This window comes from Cornus florida, unplaced genomic scaffold (assembly GCF_030987335.1).
Source record: "Cornus florida cultivar Cherokee Brave unplaced genomic scaffold, ASM3098733v1 CherokeeBrave_3.0.0_Hap2_Chr03, whole genome shotgun sequence".
In the NCBI taxonomy this organism is placed as follows: domain Eukaryota; kingdom Viridiplantae; phylum Streptophyta; class Magnoliopsida; order Cornales; family Cornaceae; genus Cornus; species Cornus florida.
In genome coordinates, this window is record NW_026775573.1 from 5,233,280 (window position 1) to 5,255,444 (window position 22,165).

The window sequence follows — 22,165 nt, forward strand, 5'->3', positions numbered from 1 at the left end:
AGCTTTTGGTGGTGAATGACATTTGACTTCTTTAATAAAATACCATGGTTCTTCTTTAAAAAAAACGGTATATATGATTTTTGTTTTAAAGGAAATATTTTAATAATATTAATTGCAGAATTTCAAGTGTGGGGAGAAAAAACTCTCACTGACCACGTCAACACACGCATTTTTTTACAATATTTCCTTGAGGTCGCCCGACTCTAAAAGCCCAACGAAGTAGACCCAAAGATATGGAAGGGTTTAATCTTTCGGCCCAGTTGGTAAGATGGACTAATTCCATATCTTCAGCCTGATCCAAAGATCGCCATCTAGAAGGTTCATCTGTTTGAGTTCATCAATCACGCAAATTGCAATTATAGGAGTTTTAAAAACTAGTATAAATAGAAGTTTAGACCTTCAATAAAAGGTTGAAACTTCAATCTCGGTTATTACTTTCTTTGAGTGCATTGTTCCTATTCTTTGACTTTTCAAAGTTTGACAAATTTTTGCACCTACAAAGTGTTTTATTGTTTGTAAAAAGACAAATATTTTAGCAATTTCATTGAGTATAAAAATTTATCAACATGCAAAACCTGAAAATGATTTTTTTTTTTTTTTTTTTTTTTTTTTATCTTTTAAGTATACAGTATAATCATATGCCTATACATTTTTCTATTATCTGAATAAATAAAAGCGCAAACATGGTGCGTTTCATGCATCCAAAATTATATATACTCACTTACCTATATATAATCTTTTAAGTCACTCAAGATTTTGTTAAATATATATATATAACACCAAGTTGTAAGATTTTTAAAATTTTAGAAATGAAAAGATGACATTTATTTTATTTAACTTTTCAAAGTGGACATTTAAGTTGGGACACGCTAAAAGGGAAAAATGGACTACTTATAAGGGATAGGAGTAGTATAAAAGAAAAAAATGGACTACTTATAAGGGATGGAAGGAGTAGTACATAAAACCCGAGGGCGAATCAGAACAACTTCTCTAGATAAAGTTACCGGAAATCACTAATACGAAACACACAAACACTTTTGAATAAAACTACGTACATCTAACCATTCCAAAATAAAAGACTGGTACACTAGGTTTGCCGCTTTATATTTATACAACACACGCATGAGATGATTAAATTATTTCAAAAGCGAACCCTGAGCTAAAAATAAAAATAAGCTATTATTTCAGGGAATTCTTAGCCTGTTATACTGACATGTCAGATTAAATGTTTCTTAAGAGCCTAACATCACACCAAATTGATGATCCTACCAATATGAACTATCTATTCAACTAACGAATTGACAATAGGTTTTTCTGTACAAGCTCTTGAATGTAGAGTCTCTTCTGCCCATTTTGAGCAACCAAAACCCAAAAACCACGTGCATTGTGTGAGTTGTACCTTCATGTTTAATTACCAAGCCACAAAAACGAGTTGGATCGTGAGATATTTTGTTCCTTAGTCATTAGGAGATATATTGTATATAACCCGGGCCCAAGTTTCCAAGAGCTCACTGGGTGGAGTCACCAGAGAGACTTAGAGGTAATCCACAATAGCCAAAAAAATACACACACACATATATACATATATGCACACTAACCACACCAAAGTGTGCACGTACACAATTAATCTTTGTAACCTTGCCTCAAGCAAATCATCTACGCAAAAGAGCATAGCAGAAGGAAAAAGTGATACAATTGTACTTCAATGTCACACTCTACAATTATCACAAAAAGTAATCTTGCACTCTACATTTCACTTTTTTTTGTGAACTCGTTTGTTTTCAAGATTAGTCTCCACTTACTCCTTATCAAGTCATCCAAAATTTCGAACCTTCACGGTCTGCTGCAGAACCTTGGGTTGCTAGCTTTTGAATTCGTGAGGAGAATTCCTCAGCCTGAAGATTTAAGGGAGGTAGGTCAGTGCTCGGGCAATGGAAAAGGAAATATAACTTTCAGAAATACAGAGAAGATGATTTAATAAGCAGTTCAGAAAATGAATAAAACTAATTAACCATGATATGCTACAAACAGATATTAGATGACGTGAACACTGAACACGGGTGCTTGAAAAGAAATCTGAAAAACATAAGGCAAAAGTGCATAAAGAAGAAGGGAAAAAAAAGGAACATGGACTTATCTGCAAGAACAATAACTACAAGCAAATTCTTTTATTTATCAAATATGTTGCAGAAAAAAAATATATATATATATATATATGAGTTACCAGTAAATGTGAATGACAATTATATTCTGGACAAAGTGCGAGATAATTAACAGAGAACATTCTTTTTTTCTTTTTGGGTTTCGGGGAAAAAAAAATTACAGAACAAATTGGAAATTTTACATTTTACAACATACAGCATAGATATTTTAGGAATGCTAAAAAATTATAGAAATTTTCACAACATTTGAAAACTGACAACACTGTAAAACATATTTAACATCTCAACTCCCCTACAGAGAGAAGTAATATTAGAGGAAAATTAAGCAGCCGTCACACTAACTAAACTAGCAAGTGCAGCAAACGGGTCTCACGTATGAAGGAATGATGAAGAATGATTATAAAAGGTACCTTCTCATCAATCCACATCAGGGAACTTAGCTGATTGTTCAGAATCCGAACAACAAAATCTAATGGAGTCATCCCATCAATCATGTCGAGTTCTCCACCCTAAGTGAAGCAAAATAGTTAAACTATTATCTGTTAAAATATCAGGGAAAATGGTAGGATGACTAAACTGAAGGTTTGTACCTGGTTGGTATTAAGAGTCTCAATAATAGACTTGATCTGTTCTGCCATCTGTTCCAATTCTCTCTCTGTGAGTTCAGCTTGATCATACCTGAAATTACATAAAGAATAGAAATATAAGTATTCCTCATAAATGCTCTATATATGTGGTTATTTATTTATAGATATTGGCCATTTGACCACCATTTTTATTTTAGAAAAAAATTTCCCTAGTCATTATGAGGTTAAATAAATGGTGGCAAAATGATGCATCACCAAACTACTTCATAATGCTAGTACTCAAACTAATAGGCTCTAATAAAATCATTATGACTCGTGAGTATGAATCTGATAAAACTAAGTAGATCTTCAATAAAAACAGCAAGTTGATATTCTGCTATTAAGCTTGCATGATGGGCCTCACTAAGTACAAGACAGAAGTTTAATAGACCAGGAAAGTCCCAATGGCTATTAGAATATGAGCCGCCTCATGGACGGATAGCCCATCAAAAAGGAATGGGCTCTAGGAGCAACATAAAAAGCATATGGTGTTGCAAAAACAAATGTTTTGACCATTGCAAAAAGAGCATCCACATTCACTAATGGATGTAACACGAACCTTTTTTTTTTTTTAAACACTGGTTGGAAAGGGTTATCAAGCTTGTATCCATTGTTGAACACAATCCTGAGGGTAAAACAGCTGCAACTGCATTGTATAGTTTTCGGGCTTAAAGGAGAGTACTTGTTTCTAGTTTCTAGTATTGAATCAAGATGATACAAGAAACAAAGTTGAAACAAGAAAATCAATCTGCTAGATACATTTAATTGTATACAGAGATGAGGAGCTGGTGATTGTGTTAGTATTAGTGATGAATGAAGATTTTGAAGAACCCTCTCTAAGAAAATTTGGTGCACGGAGGGCATACAAGAGGAAGCAAAGCAAGAACTAGTAGCAATACCATGCCTTTTGAATAGAAAAACAGGAACTAATAGCAATCAAAAAGGTTAATACATGGAGAGCAGAATACTAATATTGATAATCTTAGGTTGCATTACAAACAAAACACAAGATGTATTATACAAAGATCCAATGATAAAAAGACGGAAATAAATTTACTCGAACCGTTCTGGGTGACAATTATAAAAAATTGCCGATCTCAAACTGTCAACCTAATTTAGGAGATGTATCTCACTAGCTCATCCCCTCTTTTGCATCCCCAGCCAACCAACCAATCCATGTATGATCGACAAACCTGTAACCAAGTGATGCAGTGTGCAAACTATGAATTCGACAGCCTTTAGATGAGGTATGATTGGTCCTACACAGACAAACTAGACAGCCTCACATTCCCAAATAGTCAAACACCCATATAACTGCAAGTATCCATGTTTTCAAAAGCACTAGACATTGTGGTGCCTTCTTTTCAAATGCATCCTCAGCCAACCAACTAATCCATGTATGATCAACGAACATGTAACCTAGTGATGCAGTGCACAAACTATGAATCTTGACAGCTTTAGATGACGTATGATTGGTCATACACATACATACTAGACAGCCCTCACATCCCCAAACAGTCAAACGCCTATATAACTGCAAGTATCCTCATTTTCAAATGAACAAGACATCAGGGTACGTATACATGCAATAGTGTAGACCAAATACCATCAGACAAAGACAGGAAGCGTGTTATAAACCGATATTAAAAAATTAACTAAATATAAATAAGGCTATATTTCTTTTATAAGAATACATATGTAGATGTATATGAATGTTCCTATATATTCTCCAAAAAAGAAAAAAGTGAAATTACAAGTAAAATAATTATCAAGAATCTGTCATTAAAATAAGTTCATTTCCAAAAATAACATAAATCATTAGAGATTATTAATTTATGAATTATTAATTAATTATGAGAAAGTAAACTGCAATCCGGTAAACTGTCAGATTAACAGGTTCATTACCAAAGACTGCAGGAATAGGATTTATAGATTCCGTATGAATTAACTTGTATCAATAAATCCCCACAATTCCGGCTGGCACAAATTTTCCCTCAATAATTTCTATATAATCCGGAAACTTAAAGCATCTCACTCAAATCCATCTTAAGTGAAACAAAATCAATAAACTGTTTCCATTGCATACCGTATGAATTGACTAGACACTTATTTTTTCCCTAGTTAATTGACTAAACCACTTTTGGATGATACCAGAGTAAGGGGAAACTAGAATCGGCATTCTTTTTTTTTTCTTTTTCTTTTTCTGATAAGTAAAATAAATCGGCATTCATTAAGATAATTTGGAAATAGATAGCATCGTGTGCTTGGCCAGAGAGCATGGCCCTAGATATATTTGACCAGAATGTCAAAACAAGATTTATTTAATTGACCCAAATAGTTGGGAGAAGAACTAATTGAGTTGAATACTCACATCGCATCTCTTGTGGATGCAGCTTCGTCATCAAGAAGCACTCCGCGCTCATCTTTGTAGATACGCTCAGCTTCTTCCTCCATACTCTGCAAGGCTTTATCAACCTAACAATAGAATCTAATTAAAAATGTATATCACTCACAAATAAGAATTGATGACAACTATAGTGAAGGTAGCCTCCCGTCAGCCTTAATCTAGATTTAAATATTTTCAAATCATTTGAAATGCATAACTATTCAGTATATGAAAACACGAATCCAGATTTGAGACATGTTATTCTATCTTCTCTCAACGTTTTAATAGGTGAGTAGCATTAGATTATGACATTTAGTTATTTTATCAAAGTAATTAGGTCACTATTGAGGATATCTTATTTCATAATTTCATTCACAAACAAGTAAAAAAAATTTGGTAATTTGTATTAAAAATTCAAATGATAAATTCATAAGAGTTTATTCTATTAAAATATTATGTGAGCTTAATTTGTTAATTTAGAAAGAAAAAAGTGGACTTGGCCAAGAGCTAAACAAATATGTATGGTTTTGTGACCTGAGTGAGCGGCAGCAATATACCAAGCCGCAAGGTATATGTGTTTCAATCAAACATTTGAGGCTTATAAACCCAAAACCTATTATAAATACAAACAAGTCCTCTTTAGCTCCTTGAAATTACACCAGCTGCTTGAAACCTGAATATGCTCTTTCTGCATTGTTGCCCTACTCCCGGTTGTGGATGAGCTTCCGAAGTTTTCCATATTGAAAGACCCACAAAGACCATTATTTCAATGAATCCGTACAAGTTTATATAGCAGGTCACTAGAGCAGAAATATGCTACTCAAGTTTACGAAATGTTCATTAAACGCTTTCAAAGGAAAAAAACTTTAAGTATGGCAGGATAAAATACTTGGATGGATGGAGTGGCTATAAACATGGATAAAATTTAAAAGTGAACATACTCGAGAAAACTAAGGACTAACTTCAATGGGTGATATGATGAGGGCCATGAGGCAACAACAGTTCGACATTTTTTTAACATCTCTACAACAGGCCTATTACAGATTTATCACACAAAGAACTGTGACGGTAGGGCAAAAATGACAGTTTTATCTTTCGATACAATTAAACTGGACATAGTTAGAAGAAAATTACTTTTAAAATTATTTGGCTACCAAGATTCCTGCAACAGATACAGAACGATAACAAGCAAAGCTTCTTATAATACAAAATATTATGAGAAGAATTTTACAGTCAAGAACATACGTGAAAGTTTTTATTAATATACCTCCTGTTGATGAGTCTCAATTAACTCCAGTTGTCGCTCCAAGGAAGCTTGTGTCTCCACCACTTTAGACACTTCTGTCTGAATTTACAGTTAAACATGCAACATTAGTGTGATGTGTAAGAGAAAAGAGGCGCGGCGGGGGGGGGGGGGGGGGGGGTGGGGTGTGGGTTGTTGTTCGAATACCGATTCACCATTCCAATTTGTAACACATACAGAAAGCTAAGCACGATAAGGCATCAATATAAGGATACATCAGATGTCTGGTACTTTTCTCCTAACTACAGCTTTGTGGCAAGAGAATTCAAGCTTTCATTTGATGTATCAAAAATAAGGCATACGGTAATCTTACAGTAAATCGTAAGGATATCACATATGTATAAAAAATAAAAAACCTACTATATGAGAATGACAAGAATTTGGTCATACCAAAATACACAAGAAAAGGCCATGAAAGCATCTAGAATAATATTTAATGGTTTGCATTTGACAAAGTTAACCACATCTTTGATGTATCGATCCAATATACCAAAATTTCCTCAAAGAAATAATAAATCACCTCGAGCCTAAGAAGAATATCACGATTCTGCAAGATCCTCCTGTCCCACTCAGCTATTGCATTCGCCTGCTTTCGAAATTTCCCAGTGCGCTCTTGTAGCTCAGAGTTCCACTCTTTGATGATCTTTAGATAACAATAGAATAAATATTTAAGAATATAAAGGATTACCAAAAGTCGGGGAAATAAAAAGATGAAAGAAAATAAAAATATTGGATTCAAGGGTACAATTAGACAACTATTGTTCCATGAAAGATAGCTTAGTTAAAAAAGAGACAAACAACTACCATTGACTGCCTTATGCAAAGTGACTTGATCCACAAATTGAAAGAAGTGGACACAACTATATGAAGAGAAATTGAACACATATACTACCTCCTCAACGGTTTTCCCAGTGATTTCAGACGGTAATTTTGGAGCCGGGGATACACCCGTGCTGACAGTTGAAGTTGTCCTACAGCACAAGCAGAACACAACAGGATAAGCTAGATTCCATGTCCAACATTGTTACTAACATTACTTAAATGAAGAAAAAAAATTGACTGAAGACACCCATAAACCAAAAGAGGAAAATATGTTATCAAGCATTTTCAAGGAATGAAACACTGATAAGACAAAATGAGAAGGAAAAAAAATCGAAATGGAGGGCATTGTTTGGTCAATATCATTCTCCAACAAGCCCTCTCTTAAGTGCTATCCAGGCAAGTTTAGGACCTTAGGTAGGTCTATACTTAAAACCTTTTGAGAAGTAGTTCTCTTTATCATTCTACTAAAATCAAATTTGAAAGAAGGATCATTTGGAAAACTAAAGAATCATTGCCAGAATTTTTTTTTTTTTCTTTTAGTAAAAAAGGAAAAATTTCAAAAAGAAAAAAAAATAAAAAAATTTATACAAACCCGCTACTGGAAGCAACAATAAGGGATGAAGTTGTCTGAGTAGCAGTACTGGTACTAGAAGAACTTGCAGCTGCAGAAGTAGATGCAGGTACACCTGCAGAAAAAATTTGCATGATCACAGAACTTCAGACAGGAAGCAGAGCTAACAAATCTAGCCTCCTGGGCAAAATTAAGAAATGAAGTGGTTATTAGAAAAGGATAACACAATCTGAGATCCTACCAACCAAGGACACTTACAAAAATAAACCAAGTTGCAGATGCATAAGCAATAGCGCATGAGACATCACAGAATGGGCACAAAATGTTTAGATAATTTGACAAAGACCTATTATCTCAAAGAATGTGAAAAGCTGAATCGCATGCCCAAAAAAAAACTTTTTAAGCGTAATATGTGGAAGCGCAAAGAATTATTTTTCCTTTTCACCGCTAAGGTATTATTGATAATGCTAGAGAGTGAGATATCCATGTTCATGCTTTGTAGACAATTTAAAAATGCGAACCCCTAAAAGGAGACACCAAATTTTCTACAAAAACCAAGAAAGTTTATAGAGGAAGTGTTAGCCTTCCTTGTGATTGTAGTCACCATACTAGGTAACTTCCGAAAGCAATCTCTTAACTTCTTGAATGAGTTCTCAACTCTTTTAAAAGAGCACACGTCGCTCTTCCCCTAAGAAAAGTGTGTTAGACAATTGAATACGAAAAGGGCATTAATTCATTACATTTAACTGAAATGTTTCAATTAAATCTATAAACAAGGACAGGGCATCATCTCAAAGTCTCAAACTGAAAGAGAAGTCTCAAACTGAAAGAGATCCCATATTCAGATGTCATCAAATTTTATTGCTATTAAGCACTTCACGCCATTCTTATAGAAAATTGAACTGCACAAAACCAAAACCAGGCAGACAACTCAATGCAGAGCTATCAGGGTATATCAATAATGGGGAACACATTTTTAAATCTTACCATGAGAAAAGCCAAAACGAGTACAAAAACCATCCTAGGCTCTCCTTAGAAAAGAATCCAGCTGTCTATGGGTGCTAATATCACGATAGTCCATGTGTACCCCAAGCAACACAATGTTACTATCTCTCATGATTCACAGGTCATGACAAATACCCATATAGGGATATGGGACACCCAGGACAGCAAGTCCACAAATTCCTCCAATAGCATGAGTTTCTAAAAATTCAACTTTCTTGCTAATAACAAAAAGTCGTTTGAATCTTACCAGTCATCACTATAGGGTACATTTAATGTATTTATGTACCTTTTCCTATTTCTATCAGTCTGCTATATTTTCGTCTTCCATATAGTTTAGTTTCACCCAAGAAAACAAATAAAAGAAAAACGTATGCACCACCATTTCTGTGCATAAAATGGTGTAGAACCTTTACAGCCCATATTGAGCTATGTCGTTTCTCATCAGAAAGATTGGCTTGTCATCTTCACTGTTGAAACCACTTACTCATGGTGAGAGTCATCTTCAAACATGAAACATAACTTATTTCTTGGTTTATTTTGTAGTTCATTCAAAAAATACTTATGACTTGCAACATTGAAGCAGAGGAACAAAATCATGAAGAATAAATTAACACAAACAAGGTTATCAGAGATATATCACCTTGCAGTCACATAGATACAGCAATTGTATAGAAGAACTGAATATTTCAAACTTGGAAGGATAATCAAACTCACCAAAAAGAGACCCGGCAGCAGCTGTTTGCGATGATGAGGTTGGCGTAGAAGTCTTCGTCGATAGTGAAAAACTTGGAATTGAACTGGTAGTGCCCGAGGAAGTAGGTGTGCTGGTGGTTCCGAAACCGGTAAAGGCAATAGTAGGGGCAGATGAAGCAGCTGCACTACTCGCTGCAGCCACTGAAGCCGTAGTTGAGGATGAAGAACTCGCACCAAAAGCGGGAAATGCTACTGCCGGCCCAATTGAGGAAGGGATTGTTGTGGCTGCTGGAGTCGAAGCACTGGTGGTGGTCGTGACAGTAGAAAACAATGACGAAGAAGCAGTTCCAAAACCTATCGAAGGAGGCTTTGCGGCAGGCGTAATAGATAGAGTGGCCGCTGAAGCAGCAGTAGAAGCTGCATTTCCAAACCCAATAGAAGATTGAAGACCAGAAGAGGATGGAGTTCCGAATGAAAAGCTTGATGAGCTGGAAGACGACGACGTCACAGAAGGTGTTGAAGATGAAACACTAGCAGATGCAGAACTTCCTGTCCCCTTCGAAAAAGGCGAACCAGCAGGAAACGAAAAGGCAGGTGCCGCAGAAAAAGGGGAAGCTAAATTCGAACTTGAAGTAGATGAAGAAGATGAAAACAAAGAAGGCGCGGTTGAAGCCGAAGATGATGAAGCAGATCCGAACGGTGTAGATGAAAAGGCTGAAGTAGGTGCAGCCGAACTTGAAGAAATCCCAAATGCCGTAGGGGCACCAGTAGCAAACGAACTCGAAGAAGACCCAAACAAGTTTGAGGCACCAGACGAACCCGAATTGGAAGAAGAAGAAGGTCCAAATAAAGTTGACGTACCAGTAGAAACCGTACCAAACTGTGAAGATCCAAACAAAGTAGGGGTTGTAGACGAAGTAGATCCAAACATATTTGAACCCGCAGAAGCCGACGATCCAAAAAGCGTAGAAGCCGTAAACGGAGACGAAGATGCAGTGGCCGAAGGCGCTCCAAACAGCGACGAACCAGGACTCGCGGCAGTCGATGCAGAAGAACTGAACCCGAACGAAGTCGATGCAGCTCCGAAACCGAATGTAGAAGCCGGAGATGGAGCGGAGATAGGGTTAGGGTTTGCGGATAGAGAAGACGAAGAAGATGAAGCGGAATTGAAAGGGAAGGAGAAAGGCGAGGGAGAAGAGGGCTGAGATCCGCCAAAGAGGGACAAAGGTGCGGCAGAGGATGATGAACTAGGGTTAGGGTTTGCATTTCCGAATGAGAATGGCGATGGAGATGATGACGCCGACGACGATGCTGATAAAGGGTTTGAGAATGAAAATGGTACAGATTGTGAGGATGAAGATAATGCAGAGAAGAAAGGGGATGAGGACGATGATGATGAAGAAGACGATGATGGATTGTTAGAAAATGAGAATCCTGCCATTTTTGCGTCTCTCTCTCTACTTTCCCTCTCTATATTGCTCTATGTGTAAACTGTATTTACAGGGTTATGAATTTTGGGGGGTTTTGGGAGGTTCTGGTATATGAGTAGATTATACGAGGGTTTTGGTTGTTCGCCCAAAAATCAAACTGGGCCGGATAAACCAACCGGCTGGTTGAACCGGTATTTCCTTTGGCGGTTCAGCAAATCAATTGACATTTTAATTTGAATCGTCACTTTGGTTATCCCGCCAAAAATTTGGTAGTGGAATTCAATTATACAGCATATCAAGTGGATTATAAATTTTTTACTTAATTTAATTAAATCAAACTATTATTTTATGTTAAGGTACTTTGAACTAATTTTTTTAGTGAAATTATTTTAACATGGACCACTGACAATATAATTTGTTTATCATTATGTATTTTTTATGCTCAAAATGTACGACTTCAAATACGAGTTCATTACAATTATAACCAGCTCACGAGTCACGATAGTCATATTCAATTTTGAAATATTTATGAAAGCATTTGAAATCCATAACTATTCAATTTAAAAAGCGAACTTATTATTTAATATAAATCTAAAAATTAATGCAAACACAAATCCAATTTTGAGGCATATTATTCCACATTTTCTCTCAACATTTTATTTGGTGAGTAGTGTTAGATTATTACTTAGTTATTTTTATCACGGCAAGATTGTTATGCATCATACTCGTCATTGTTCTTCTATCTATCTCGTATAAATGGAACTCGTCATCTTTTCTCACTTTTTTTTTATAATGATATGGTCCTTGTTCATATTTCATTCACAATACAGTAGTTAATGAAAAAAATTTTAATTCAAAACTAAAATATTACACGAGTATTATCTCAGTCATGTACGATATTCAAACATAAAAAAAATGTCCAAACAGCTAAAGACTTCGTCAGGTTTTATTGCCTTTGAGATGGATTCATAAAGTGAACACATTGGTCGGGGGCAATTAAAGATGTGCCTATAAAAGATACGAAACTCAAGCTAAATAAAGAAATTAGTTGGTTTTAACATTTTTGCGTACGATATCAATGGAGAAAATAAACCCCCATCAGTATAATTAATTATTAATTAGCTAATATTCACATAATCAAATAGATAAAAAGTTATTAATTAATGTTCTATAAATACAATTAATTATGATTCAATAATGAAACATGTGAGCTAGGTTGTTGATGCCCAAACAGACCATATATAGCTGTTTCAGTTCTCATTGTGTTGAACCAAAGTGAGATTGTAATCCATAAAGGGATGGATTAAACACTTCAACCACTTGCTAACAACTATTACCAAATGCACAATTGCTAACTAGTGGCCCAAAAGCCATGAAAGCCCAATGGAAAGTTCAAATGCTTGGGAACTTCAAGTCTTGCAACAACTGCATCTGCTTCTCCAATCCTCATGGGATCCAATACAACAAGATAGCATCTTTGTATTGAAACTGCATACTGCAAATATCACAAATAATATCATCATCATGTGTAAGAACATTTTATTTTATATATATATATATATATATATATATATATATATATGTATGTATGTATGTATGTATATGTCTGTACGTGTTTGAAGTACTTGTGTCAGACGCATAATACTCGAACATGAATGTTTAGTTGTGTGTTCATGCCCTTCTTGTATACATGCTCGAATCCATGTAACAAAATAGGTGTGTCAGTGTGTATATATAAATTGAATGCTCACCTCTACCACTAGAAGGTACCCATCATCTTCTCTGCCACTTTTGGGGATGAAAATGGGCTCGCCAATGAATCGGCGGCGACCAGCAGACCATTTGTGAATGGACTGGTTCGAGGTGTTTAGTTTGACCACAGTGTCGAATGGAAAATGTGGCAATGCTTGGCGGGAACCAGAAGAAGATGCAGCATATATGTGTGTGTTTCTACTGCCTGAAAAATCTTGATTGATTGTAGGAAAATCTGATGATTTATTCCATTGATTTAAAGGTTTCACCAAGCATTCTTGGCAGTTTCCTTTAGCATCTAAGTTGATTGACACCTGCATTGCATTGTAAATCAATGGTTCAGCAAATGAAATTTATATACAAATTACAGGGCAAAAAAAGAACATGTTAGGGGCATGCTTGGTTTGTAACTCAGTAAACAATTTTCAATAATTTAAAAAATATAAAACAATTTTCTGAGAACAATAAAAAATATTTCTCTGAAAACTGGTCTTTTTATAACTTGAGTTTTCATAAAACTAAACCAAACAGAGTTTTTTTATACAGATTTTTATTTTCAGTATTGTTCTTAAAGTTACAAACGAAGGAGGCCCTAGGTTTTGGTAATTCGAACTGAAAATTATAAAATTGTATAAAAACTTTGTTTGGTTCAATTTTTTGAAAACCATTTCCTTTAAGCTCAGTTATAAAAATGTGTTATTTTTAAAAAATTGTCTTTTATAGTTATCTGAAAATAGTTTTATGGGTTATTGAAAACTGTTTTTTATAGTTTTTAAAAAATAATTTTATATTTTGTGAGTTATTGAAAATTATTTTCAGAATTACAAACCAAACAAATCATCACTATTCGGTCAATAATATATTATTATTTTTTTTATTATCAAGAGAAATGATGATTTTTTCATTATCAGGTAACACGTAGTAATTACCTCTAAAAAAAATAAAAATAAAAAAATAAATAATATGTGTGGGGATTAAATTTGATTTATGCTTCAATTATAATTTAAACGCATCCATGTCTATCCATTCATTTTCTTTTTTGTTTGTTTTTGTGTGTGTGAGTGAGAGAGAGAACCTGAACAAGGTGAGGCAGTAACTTGTCTTCTCCTTCTTTTAAGTTCATAGTGGAAGGGTCTAGTTTACCACTTTGCCAATTATACCCTGTCCAAAAAACAACATTATATAGTTGGTTCCTGCATCATCGAATTAGGTATGTTCACCAAATATGTAGAGCTAGCCTTGTTATAAATTTATAAGACAACTTGGCAAACCCTTTAACAGAGGGCACTATTGGTAGGAAAGTTACCAATTAATTTAATACTTTCCCATCTTATATGTATGTCATATGTGCTAATATATATATATATATATAAACTATTGGTTTTCTTGTGTTTTTTACTAAATCCAGGCCTAGGCTGAACTCCCAAAGAATAAACCCCTTGTAAGTTATAATACAATGGGCTTACTTGAAAACCTTTGTGCTTACCTTGTCATTGCTTAGTTGGTGAGTCAAAACATTTCAAACTAGACAGCACTAAAGAATTAAAGTTGAAAATTTTTTTAATTTGGAAAACTACTTACCGAACACTTTTTGGAAATTGAACCACTGGTAAGAGCAACCACTGGCTTGGATTTGGATATTGAAATTACCATTCTCATCCCTCTCCTCAAAAGCGTTAGCAACATGTAATACCCACATTTGTGAAGGAGCTTCGATAGCTACTCTCCAATCTCTTGATGGCTCTTGGGTTGATCCATTAAGAGTTCGAGGGAGCAAATAAATTGGAGAAGTGGACTTGCTAGGGTTTACCGACAATGCTGATATCATTGGAGATAATCCACATACTGCTGCCATTGATCCTGCATTTTTAATCCAAGTTATATTTTGTCTTTTTTAGTCCAATAATTAAAAGGGTTATATATATATATATATATATATATATATAGAAATATGATGGGCAAAGTACAGAAAACCTTCATTGACTTGTAGCATTTTTCAGTAAACCTCTTGTTTATTTTTTTTTTATCAAAGAATCACCTCAGCTTATAACATTTTTTACCAAAAAATTCTCCTCAATTATCTGAAGGGGATAAAAGAGTTGATATTTGGGCCAAAATACCATTTTATTTAAATCCTAATTCTCCTGCACTTCAAAATTTCATATCTCACAAACTGTATATTTAAAAATTGTAAATAACATATGCACGGAAAGCTTATGAAATAAGGATTCCATAAATATAATATTTGTACAACAAACCTTTATAACCAAAGAGAAGGAGGCAATCTAAAAATCTACTCCAACAATCTTATTTTATTTACTGGAAATATTTGAAAGAAAATTTTTAGAATTATTCATTTACATATAGAGCCAAATATATAAAAAAATTTAGCCCCAACAGATCAATTTCATGAGATATCATATTTTGCGTCAAAGTATTTTCATTCTTTTATAAACTCGCCATTTAAAAAATTTAAAAATAAATATTCGGTCTCTATTGTAACTAATTTTTTTTATATGTTATGCTCCATATAAAAATTAATAATTTTGAATATTTTTTTTAAATAACCCGAGTATTTTATAAAAAATAAAATAAAATAAGACAGTTGCAGTAGATTTTTATATTATCTATTTCACTTTGGTTATGAAGTTTTGTTAAACAAATCTTATAATTATGAAATCCTTGTTTTATAAGCTTTTTGTGCATATAGTATTTATAATTTTTGAATGTACGGTTTGTAAGATATGAATTTTTAAAGTTCAAAAAAATTAAAATTTAAATAAAAGGACATTTTGGTCCAAATTTTAAATTTTTTACCCCCCTCTTAGATAGTTGAGGGGGTTCTTTTGTAAAAAATTAAAAAAGAGAGATTTATTGAAAATGGTTACAAGTCGAGAGAGGTTCTTTGATAAAAAATTAGACAAAAAAGTTTACTGAAAAAGAGTACAAGTCCAAGAGGAGTTTTTTTGTACTTTGCCAGAAATATGATATAGAGTAGGCCAGTCAAATGTATCGAACTCATATAGAGTAAGGTCTGTAACGAACTCATATAAAGTAAGGTCGGTTAGACGTATCGAACTCATAAATGCACTCCGATTTTAAAATGTTGAATGAGTTGTGAATGGAGGTCACATAAATGCAGTCTGATTTTAGAAAGTCACATGAGTTGTAATGCTGATGTGATTATTTTTTTATTATAACGTGACACATCCTTTACTCACGTAATTGCATTTAGATTCGTTGACTTTTGGATGTAGTATCACAACTCATGTATGAATTGTGATCCAAGGTTTAAAAGTCCTACTCATTTAATTACATTTATGTGAGTGTGAGGTAATATAATCAAATATAATAATATATACGGAGTATTAAAATTAGATCTTTTACTACTTTGGTGAAATATTATTTATGTACATAGTGGAAAAAAATTAAATGAAATAAAATAAAATTCTCTGTACATTTTAATGATTTATTACTTCATTGCACTTCAAATTAAAAAAAAAAAAAATGGTAAAGCAAAAACTACTATTTTTTAATTCACAATTGATAATTTATATGGTGATATAGTGATTACCGGGAATATCAAGCTTGATGCGATTGCCAAACAGTATATAATGAGAATCCGTAAATGCCCAATCGTGGATCATTAGATGATCAGGAATGTTGAACTCTTGCTTTTGCAACAATTTGAAATTTGTGTCATACTCTGAAAATAAACAAAGAAATTAATAATAAAAAAATTTAAATATTAATATATATATACCAAAGCATGCGCATATATCGCATATTTACACATGCATAGAAGTGAAAAAAAACCTAAAAAAAAAAAAACACAAACATGTGTGCATACACCCAACTAATAAATTAAAATTTGGATATATATACCACCGCATATGCATATATAGTATATTTACACATGCATAAAACATGTATAAAGTATAAACTATGTGCATACATTTGTACTTTATATAACACGTTTGTATATATAATAAATTATTTATTGTTTGGGGTTTGGACATATAAATTACACGTGTATATTTTTTCATAACCATTTATAAGCTTTGCAGGTACTATCATTTTTTGTGATTTTTATTTTTAATAAAACTACAAGCAAACTGAACACTTAAAAATGGAAAAGAAAATATTAAACCATCTTTATATATATATATTAAAGCAAAATAACTTACCATAAAAAGTAAAATGGCTGCGAGGGAGTAACATGTCTTCTGCATTGCATGACATGATTAGAAGTCTATTTCTACCTGCGTCGATCTTATAATGGGACAACAGCCTCTTTGGTGGCATCTTAAACACACCTATAAAAGTAGATTCAAGTTTCAACAGCATATATTATATATAGATATATACAGATGCCAATATCTATATATATATATAAGAAATTCATGTCATGAATAGTTAATTGTTCTGCAAATTTAATATCTACCATATAATACTGGTTTCAAAATTTTTGCAGCTACATCCCAGATATCATTTTCTTTTAACCCTTCATCGGCCGACGAGGACGACGTTTCTGACCCGTTGATCACATCAAATCTCCCGATTGTATCCAACGTCCCAGATTCGATTTCATAGGGGGCCCCACCTTCCCACAGACAGAACAGCCGTCCGCCCCACCTTAGCACACTAGTATTTGCCACATTTTTCATGACCTTAGTGTTACCAACCTTTTGCCCACCTTTCAGGACAGAAAACGGTCCACGGTGAGTGAACCGCCACCGGCCGGTCACCGGATCACATTCCTCCACTTGGGCCTCGGTCCTAATGTACCTTGCCATAAAGTTGACTTCTCCTTTGACCCCATCAATCGAAAATGCTCTAAGGTAACCATGACCATCTAGCGGGTGCACTGTGGAGCCATGGTCATCGGTGAACATCCCCGGTCCGGTGAGATAATACGTTCCCGGAGGGAAGTCCGGCGGTATTGCACCCTCCACGACACGAAGAGTGACCGGTTCGGCTGTTTCGGAGCGTTGTGACACAAATAGAAATTGGTAATCCCAAAAAGCTGCCATGGAATCATCTACGATGTCTGGAGTCAAAATTTGCTCACCCGGGGCAGTGATCGAGATGGCTCGTGACGTTCTAAACGGCAACGATATTTTATTCACCGCCGGTAGCTTCACCGGCGACAAGAATTTTGGTGGGATTATATGAAGCGGTTGGGCCTGCATTTTTTTTTTCTTTTTGTTCTTGTTTTGGTTATATCTGTGGAATGAGCCTCGCTTATGAAGAAGGTGGCACTAGGTAATGCAAATGAAGGTGGCATGTAGTGTTATATTATATAAATAAACTATATATTATACAAGTTGGTGTTGGGGGCAATGTGATTGAATTTTATATTTGTTTTATTTACGGATTTGCCATTTGTTTTGGTTTATTTTTTATTTTTCCCAATTTTTTATTGTGTAATTTGTAATATTGTGAATGGTGGGTCTTTGCCATTTGTTTTGGTTTATTTTTTATTTTTCGCAATTTTTTATTGTGTAATTTGTAATATTGTGAATGGTGGGTCTGTGTCAAAATGTCGGATTTGTGGGACAAAGAGGTGGTGGGCCAACTGTGCATCAATGGACGACAAGCTCAAGTTCTGCTTATTAAGCGGCAGACATATCGATCTATTAGTTGCAAATCGTCCACCCTTATGCCAATTCGTCTAGATGAGCCAAAACTTTAAATGTGTAGGAGTGAATTGTTATAAATGGTATTAAAACTTGACATAATAAAATATGTGGTTAATGAGGCGCTAGGTTAGAGTAATTGTGATGATTTTGTGGATGGATGCAAGGACCAATGATAGACTATCACACTGGCTGAGGTACAAGTGCATAATACCACATCGTCTGAGTATGAAAAGAAAAAATATTATTTCCTCTGTCCCATTATTGATGTCCACATTCAAAATTCAAACATTTTAAGACACTAGTTTTTATTACATTGGTTTCCAAATTTATTCCTTTTAAATGTTATTCTTTGATGAGGTCCACCATTTTGACACTTTATTGTGTTTTATCTTTTAGGGGTAAATTGAGAATGTTAATAAAAATAGTACATTAATTTTTGAATGGACAACTATTATGGGACAACCAAAAATAGAAAAATGGACCACTAATATGGGACGGAGAGAGTATATATGTAAAATTTGTACACTCGAATTGGTATAAAGTATTTTAAAAATAAAATTCTAGAACAAAATCATGAATTTATGGGATGTTAAATGAAGTGGAGTCTATTTTATTTATTTAAATTTTACAAATATATATTTATAGTTAATCCATGAATTTTTATATAACTTGATGATTGATGAAAGTTAGTGAAATAATTTCAACCAAGAAAAAAATATCATTACTTTATTAAATATCCACAATATAATGCAATTTAAAGATTCCAATTCTAATTATGACACTAGAGCTAGAGTAATTATGACACTAGAGCTAGAGTAACTAATGATGACGAAGCAAGTATATTTCAAAATTAAATTTTTTAACAGTGTGGTAAAAATATATATATATATATATATGTTGTATTTAATCAAGTACAAATTTGCATTTCACCTTTGTGATGAATTCATTCCAAACATATTAAAGCATTCAATTAAATGTGAGTGATTAACTAATAAGTATCCGTCCGAATGGCATGAACTCTCGTCCTCAAAGAAGAGAATGAATGTTTGAGACTAAGAACAATGAGTTTATAACTAATACGAAAATACATTTAAAATACAATACAATAACAATGTACACTCCCAAATTCTTATACAATCCTAATCCTTAAAAAAAAAAAAAAAAAAAAAAATGGAGAATGGTTATTTTGTAATTTATGCATAATCCAAGAGCAATTTGACGGTGTAGAAAAATAATATTATTAAACCAAATGCACTAAAAAAACAAATGATGAGCACTTTGATACCAGAGAGCATTGTTGGTGTGATACGCTTCGCATGATGACAACAAGGGGACCGCGAATCTAGTTTGGCCGTCAATAGAGGAATCTGCTCAGGTCATCCTCCAAACTAACGCCCTAGTGCACCATTCAAAACAATTCAAGTACTAATATTTAAAGGGAAGGACACTTATATATACTAGTGTGTATATATATATATATATATATATATTCCCATGCCACTACTCTCTTTATCGAATTAAAATTTTTTAACAGCCCACGAGTTGAATACGTGAATTTTGCACAATTTCGTAAAGAATTTTATAGAGATGTACTTAAAGTCGTATGTCCGGTTTAATGTGAATATTGAAGGGTGAGAAAAAAAAAAAAAAAAAATTTATTAGACCTTATATCACGTATATATTTTTTTTCAAAAGTTATATATCACAAACTTGCAACACATACAATGAAGACATTGATACATTTAGCCTCCGTTTGTTTGTATGTAAAATATATTTTTTGAAATATATTTTTTTATTTTTTGGTATTTAGCCGTCGTAAAATATTTACAAAAAAAAATAAAATAAAAATTTAACAAAAAAAATTTATTCATAAATTTTTGATAATTTATTTTACATGCTCCGTTCGATGAACTCAAACTCAATCTCAATGTAAATCTTTATTAAATATTAATAAAATAAAAATAAAATAATATTTTACCTGAAAAAAAAATTACATCAAAACACATTAGCATTAGAAAAATGCTAATGGCTACTTCTGGCTAAATTCATGAAAGTTCCAAAAAAAACAAAAAAAAAAAGTTAGGTTGACCGACCACAGTGGGGTTGGTGATTGTAGGACCATGGTTTAGGTTAGGTCGAAGGTTGAGTTGAGGACATTGTTTGGTGACAAGTGTCTTGTCAGAGTTTTTTTTTGCATGAATGTGTGACAACATATGAAATTGAGGGCGGGGGGATGCTTTTTTATAATGGGGGAGAGAGGAGCTGATACTTTGGCTCTTTCTGACCGATTTATGTATTTATTTATTTATTATTATTATTTGTTTTGTTACGAATTGTTCACTTTATACAAAAGCGAAATTCGTGTTTTGTAATTTTTGTTCTGATTTGAATTGTATTATTATTATTATTATTTTTAAATGTCATAATTGAAAACACCAATTTTAAAAAAATGTTATAATTGAAAACACCAATTTTAAAAGACTGAAGAGTATAGCACAAGAAAAAAAATAGTAAAAAAAGTTGAAGTTATAAAAAAGCTAGTAATGACATTATGAAATAAAGCCATGATGCATTAATTAGTTTAGGGGTTTTTTTTTTTTTTTTTTTAAAATAAAAAAGGTAAGTGGAGTGCGAAGATAGTCTCTTAATTAGTTATTTTATTTTATTAATTTGTAAATTTTATGTTACCAAATATACTTTTAATCACTATTGAACACATTCAATATCACAAAACGTTGTTTCTCTTTCAAGTGGAAAAAATAAAGGCAAAGTTGCCAAACAAACCCTTCATAATCATAGTTGTCTGAAAATGTGTAAGAACACACGTAGGAAAAAAAAGAAAAAGAAAAAAAACACTCTATATTTCACTTCTTTTAATAGTTAGATTTTAAAAATAGTGTGTTAGAAAATTTATTTGGAGTCCCAAACCCCATATTACATTCCTGCACTTACATAAAAGAAAGAAGTCAATTAATTGATGCAAAGCATTTTAGTGTGAAAAAGGGGGATAAATGTATACATCCTTACATCCACCCATCTCAAAACCTTCATGCCAACATAATTTTACCATTGTGCTAATGTTCCTCCTCAAACATAAATATGTATTAAATTCATTTCTATAGTTTCAATTTGAATAATATTACCTTAACATTATAAGGTAAGTCGTGGGAGTAAAAATTACTCATGATCAAATTGGTCAATCCATTAATAATGTCCAAAATAAAGAGAAATTATTATATGATTCGGGATCCATCAATAAATGACATATAAGTTTAGAACCATTTAATAATTTTCACAAAACAAAATGATATGTATACGAGATTTAGCCCGAGATATTAAAAACAAATATATGTTAAAATTATTCATATGAAACCTAGACTGTGTGTGGAATTTGAGTGGTGGTGTAATCTTGTAAACTAATTTTGTACTTCAAAATCATGTTTAAACTTTTATTACAAATTCTCTTTTTTCTTTCTTTCGGTAGGTAAGATCTTTTATTACAAATTCAAAAAATAACTTCCTATGAATTTAATATTTTTTATTATATATTTGCCCATATTCAATTAAATTCATTAAATCATGTCACAGCAATCAAAATGTCGGTCACCTTATTGTAGCCTAGTCAGACGCCACGTGGTATACAAAATAATTTAAAATTAGCACCAAAAACACCAGAGTACCCTCCTGGTGTTCCAGTCGTTGTCTCTTCAAAACAGTAGCATCTTCCCTAAATTCATAACCCGATCGAGGCTATTATAGTCATTTAATCAAAA

The 22,165-nt window shown here is 33.2% G+C and overlaps 2 protein-coding genes across 2 annotated transcripts; both read right to left on the reverse strand.

Moving 5' to 3' along the window:
* Positions 1–1,541: 1,541 nt before the first annotated feature.
* Positions 1,542–11,093, reverse strand: LOC132299160 (nuclear pore complex protein NUP62). The gene is made up of 9 exons (XM_059795636.1): positions 9,590–11,093; positions 7,892–7,985; positions 7,370–7,448; positions 6,998–7,120; positions 6,442–6,519; positions 5,160–5,263; positions 2,753–2,840; positions 2,573–2,671; positions 1,542–1,895 (listed from the first exon to the last, which is right to left on the reverse strand). Exons 1-9 carry the CDS (start codon positions 11,007–11,009, stop codon positions 1,809–1,811), a joined length of 2,172 nt encoding a protein of 723 aa, XP_059651619.1. The 5' UTR covers positions 11,010–11,093; the 3' UTR covers positions 1,542–1,808.
* A 1,256-nt stretch (positions 11,094–12,349) lies between these two features.
* On the reverse strand, positions 12,350–18,010 carry LOC132298613 (carotenoid cleavage dioxygenase 7, chloroplastic). The gene is made up of 7 exons (XM_059795015.1): positions 17,195–18,010; positions 16,938–17,066; positions 16,325–16,456; positions 14,332–14,610; positions 13,826–13,911; positions 12,750–13,064; positions 12,350–12,493 (listed from the first exon to the last, which is right to left on the reverse strand). Exons 1-7 carry the CDS (start codon positions 17,940–17,942, stop codon positions 12,350–12,352), a joined length of 1,833 nt encoding a protein of 610 aa, XP_059650998.1. The 5' UTR covers positions 17,943–18,010.
* Positions 18,011–22,165: the final 4,155 nt, after the last annotated feature.

What these genes read in the sequence shown, in the direction of transcription:
- LOC132298613 (XM_059795015.1), bottom strand. Translation starts at nt 17,942, where the DNA reads ATGCAGGCCCAACCGCTTCATATAATCCCACCAAAATTCTTGTCGCCG. An exon ending in TTTGAAACCAGTATTATATG is followed by an intron (nt 17,067 to 17,194) that starts GTAGATATTAAA and finishes CTACTTTTATAG; the next exon opens with GTGTGTTTAAGATGCCACCA. An exon ending in GGTACCTTCTAGTGGTAGAG is followed by an intron (nt 12,494 to 12,749) that starts GTGAGCATTCAA and finishes TGATATTTGCAG; the next exon opens with TATGCAGTTTCAATACAAAG.
- LOC132299160 (XM_059795636.1), bottom strand. Translation starts at nt 11,009, where the DNA reads ATGGCAGGATTCTCATTTTCTAACAATCCATCATCGTCTTCTTCATCA. An exon ending in TTGAGACTCATCAACAGGAG is followed by an intron (nt 5,264 to 6,441) that starts GTATATTAATAA and finishes TTCTATTGTTAG; the next exon opens with GTTGATAAAGCCTTGCAGAG. An exon ending in TGATGTGGATTGATGAGAAG is followed by an intron (nt 1,896 to 2,572) that starts GTACCTTTTATA and finishes TTAAATCTTCAG; the next exon opens with GCTGAGGAATTCTCCTCACG.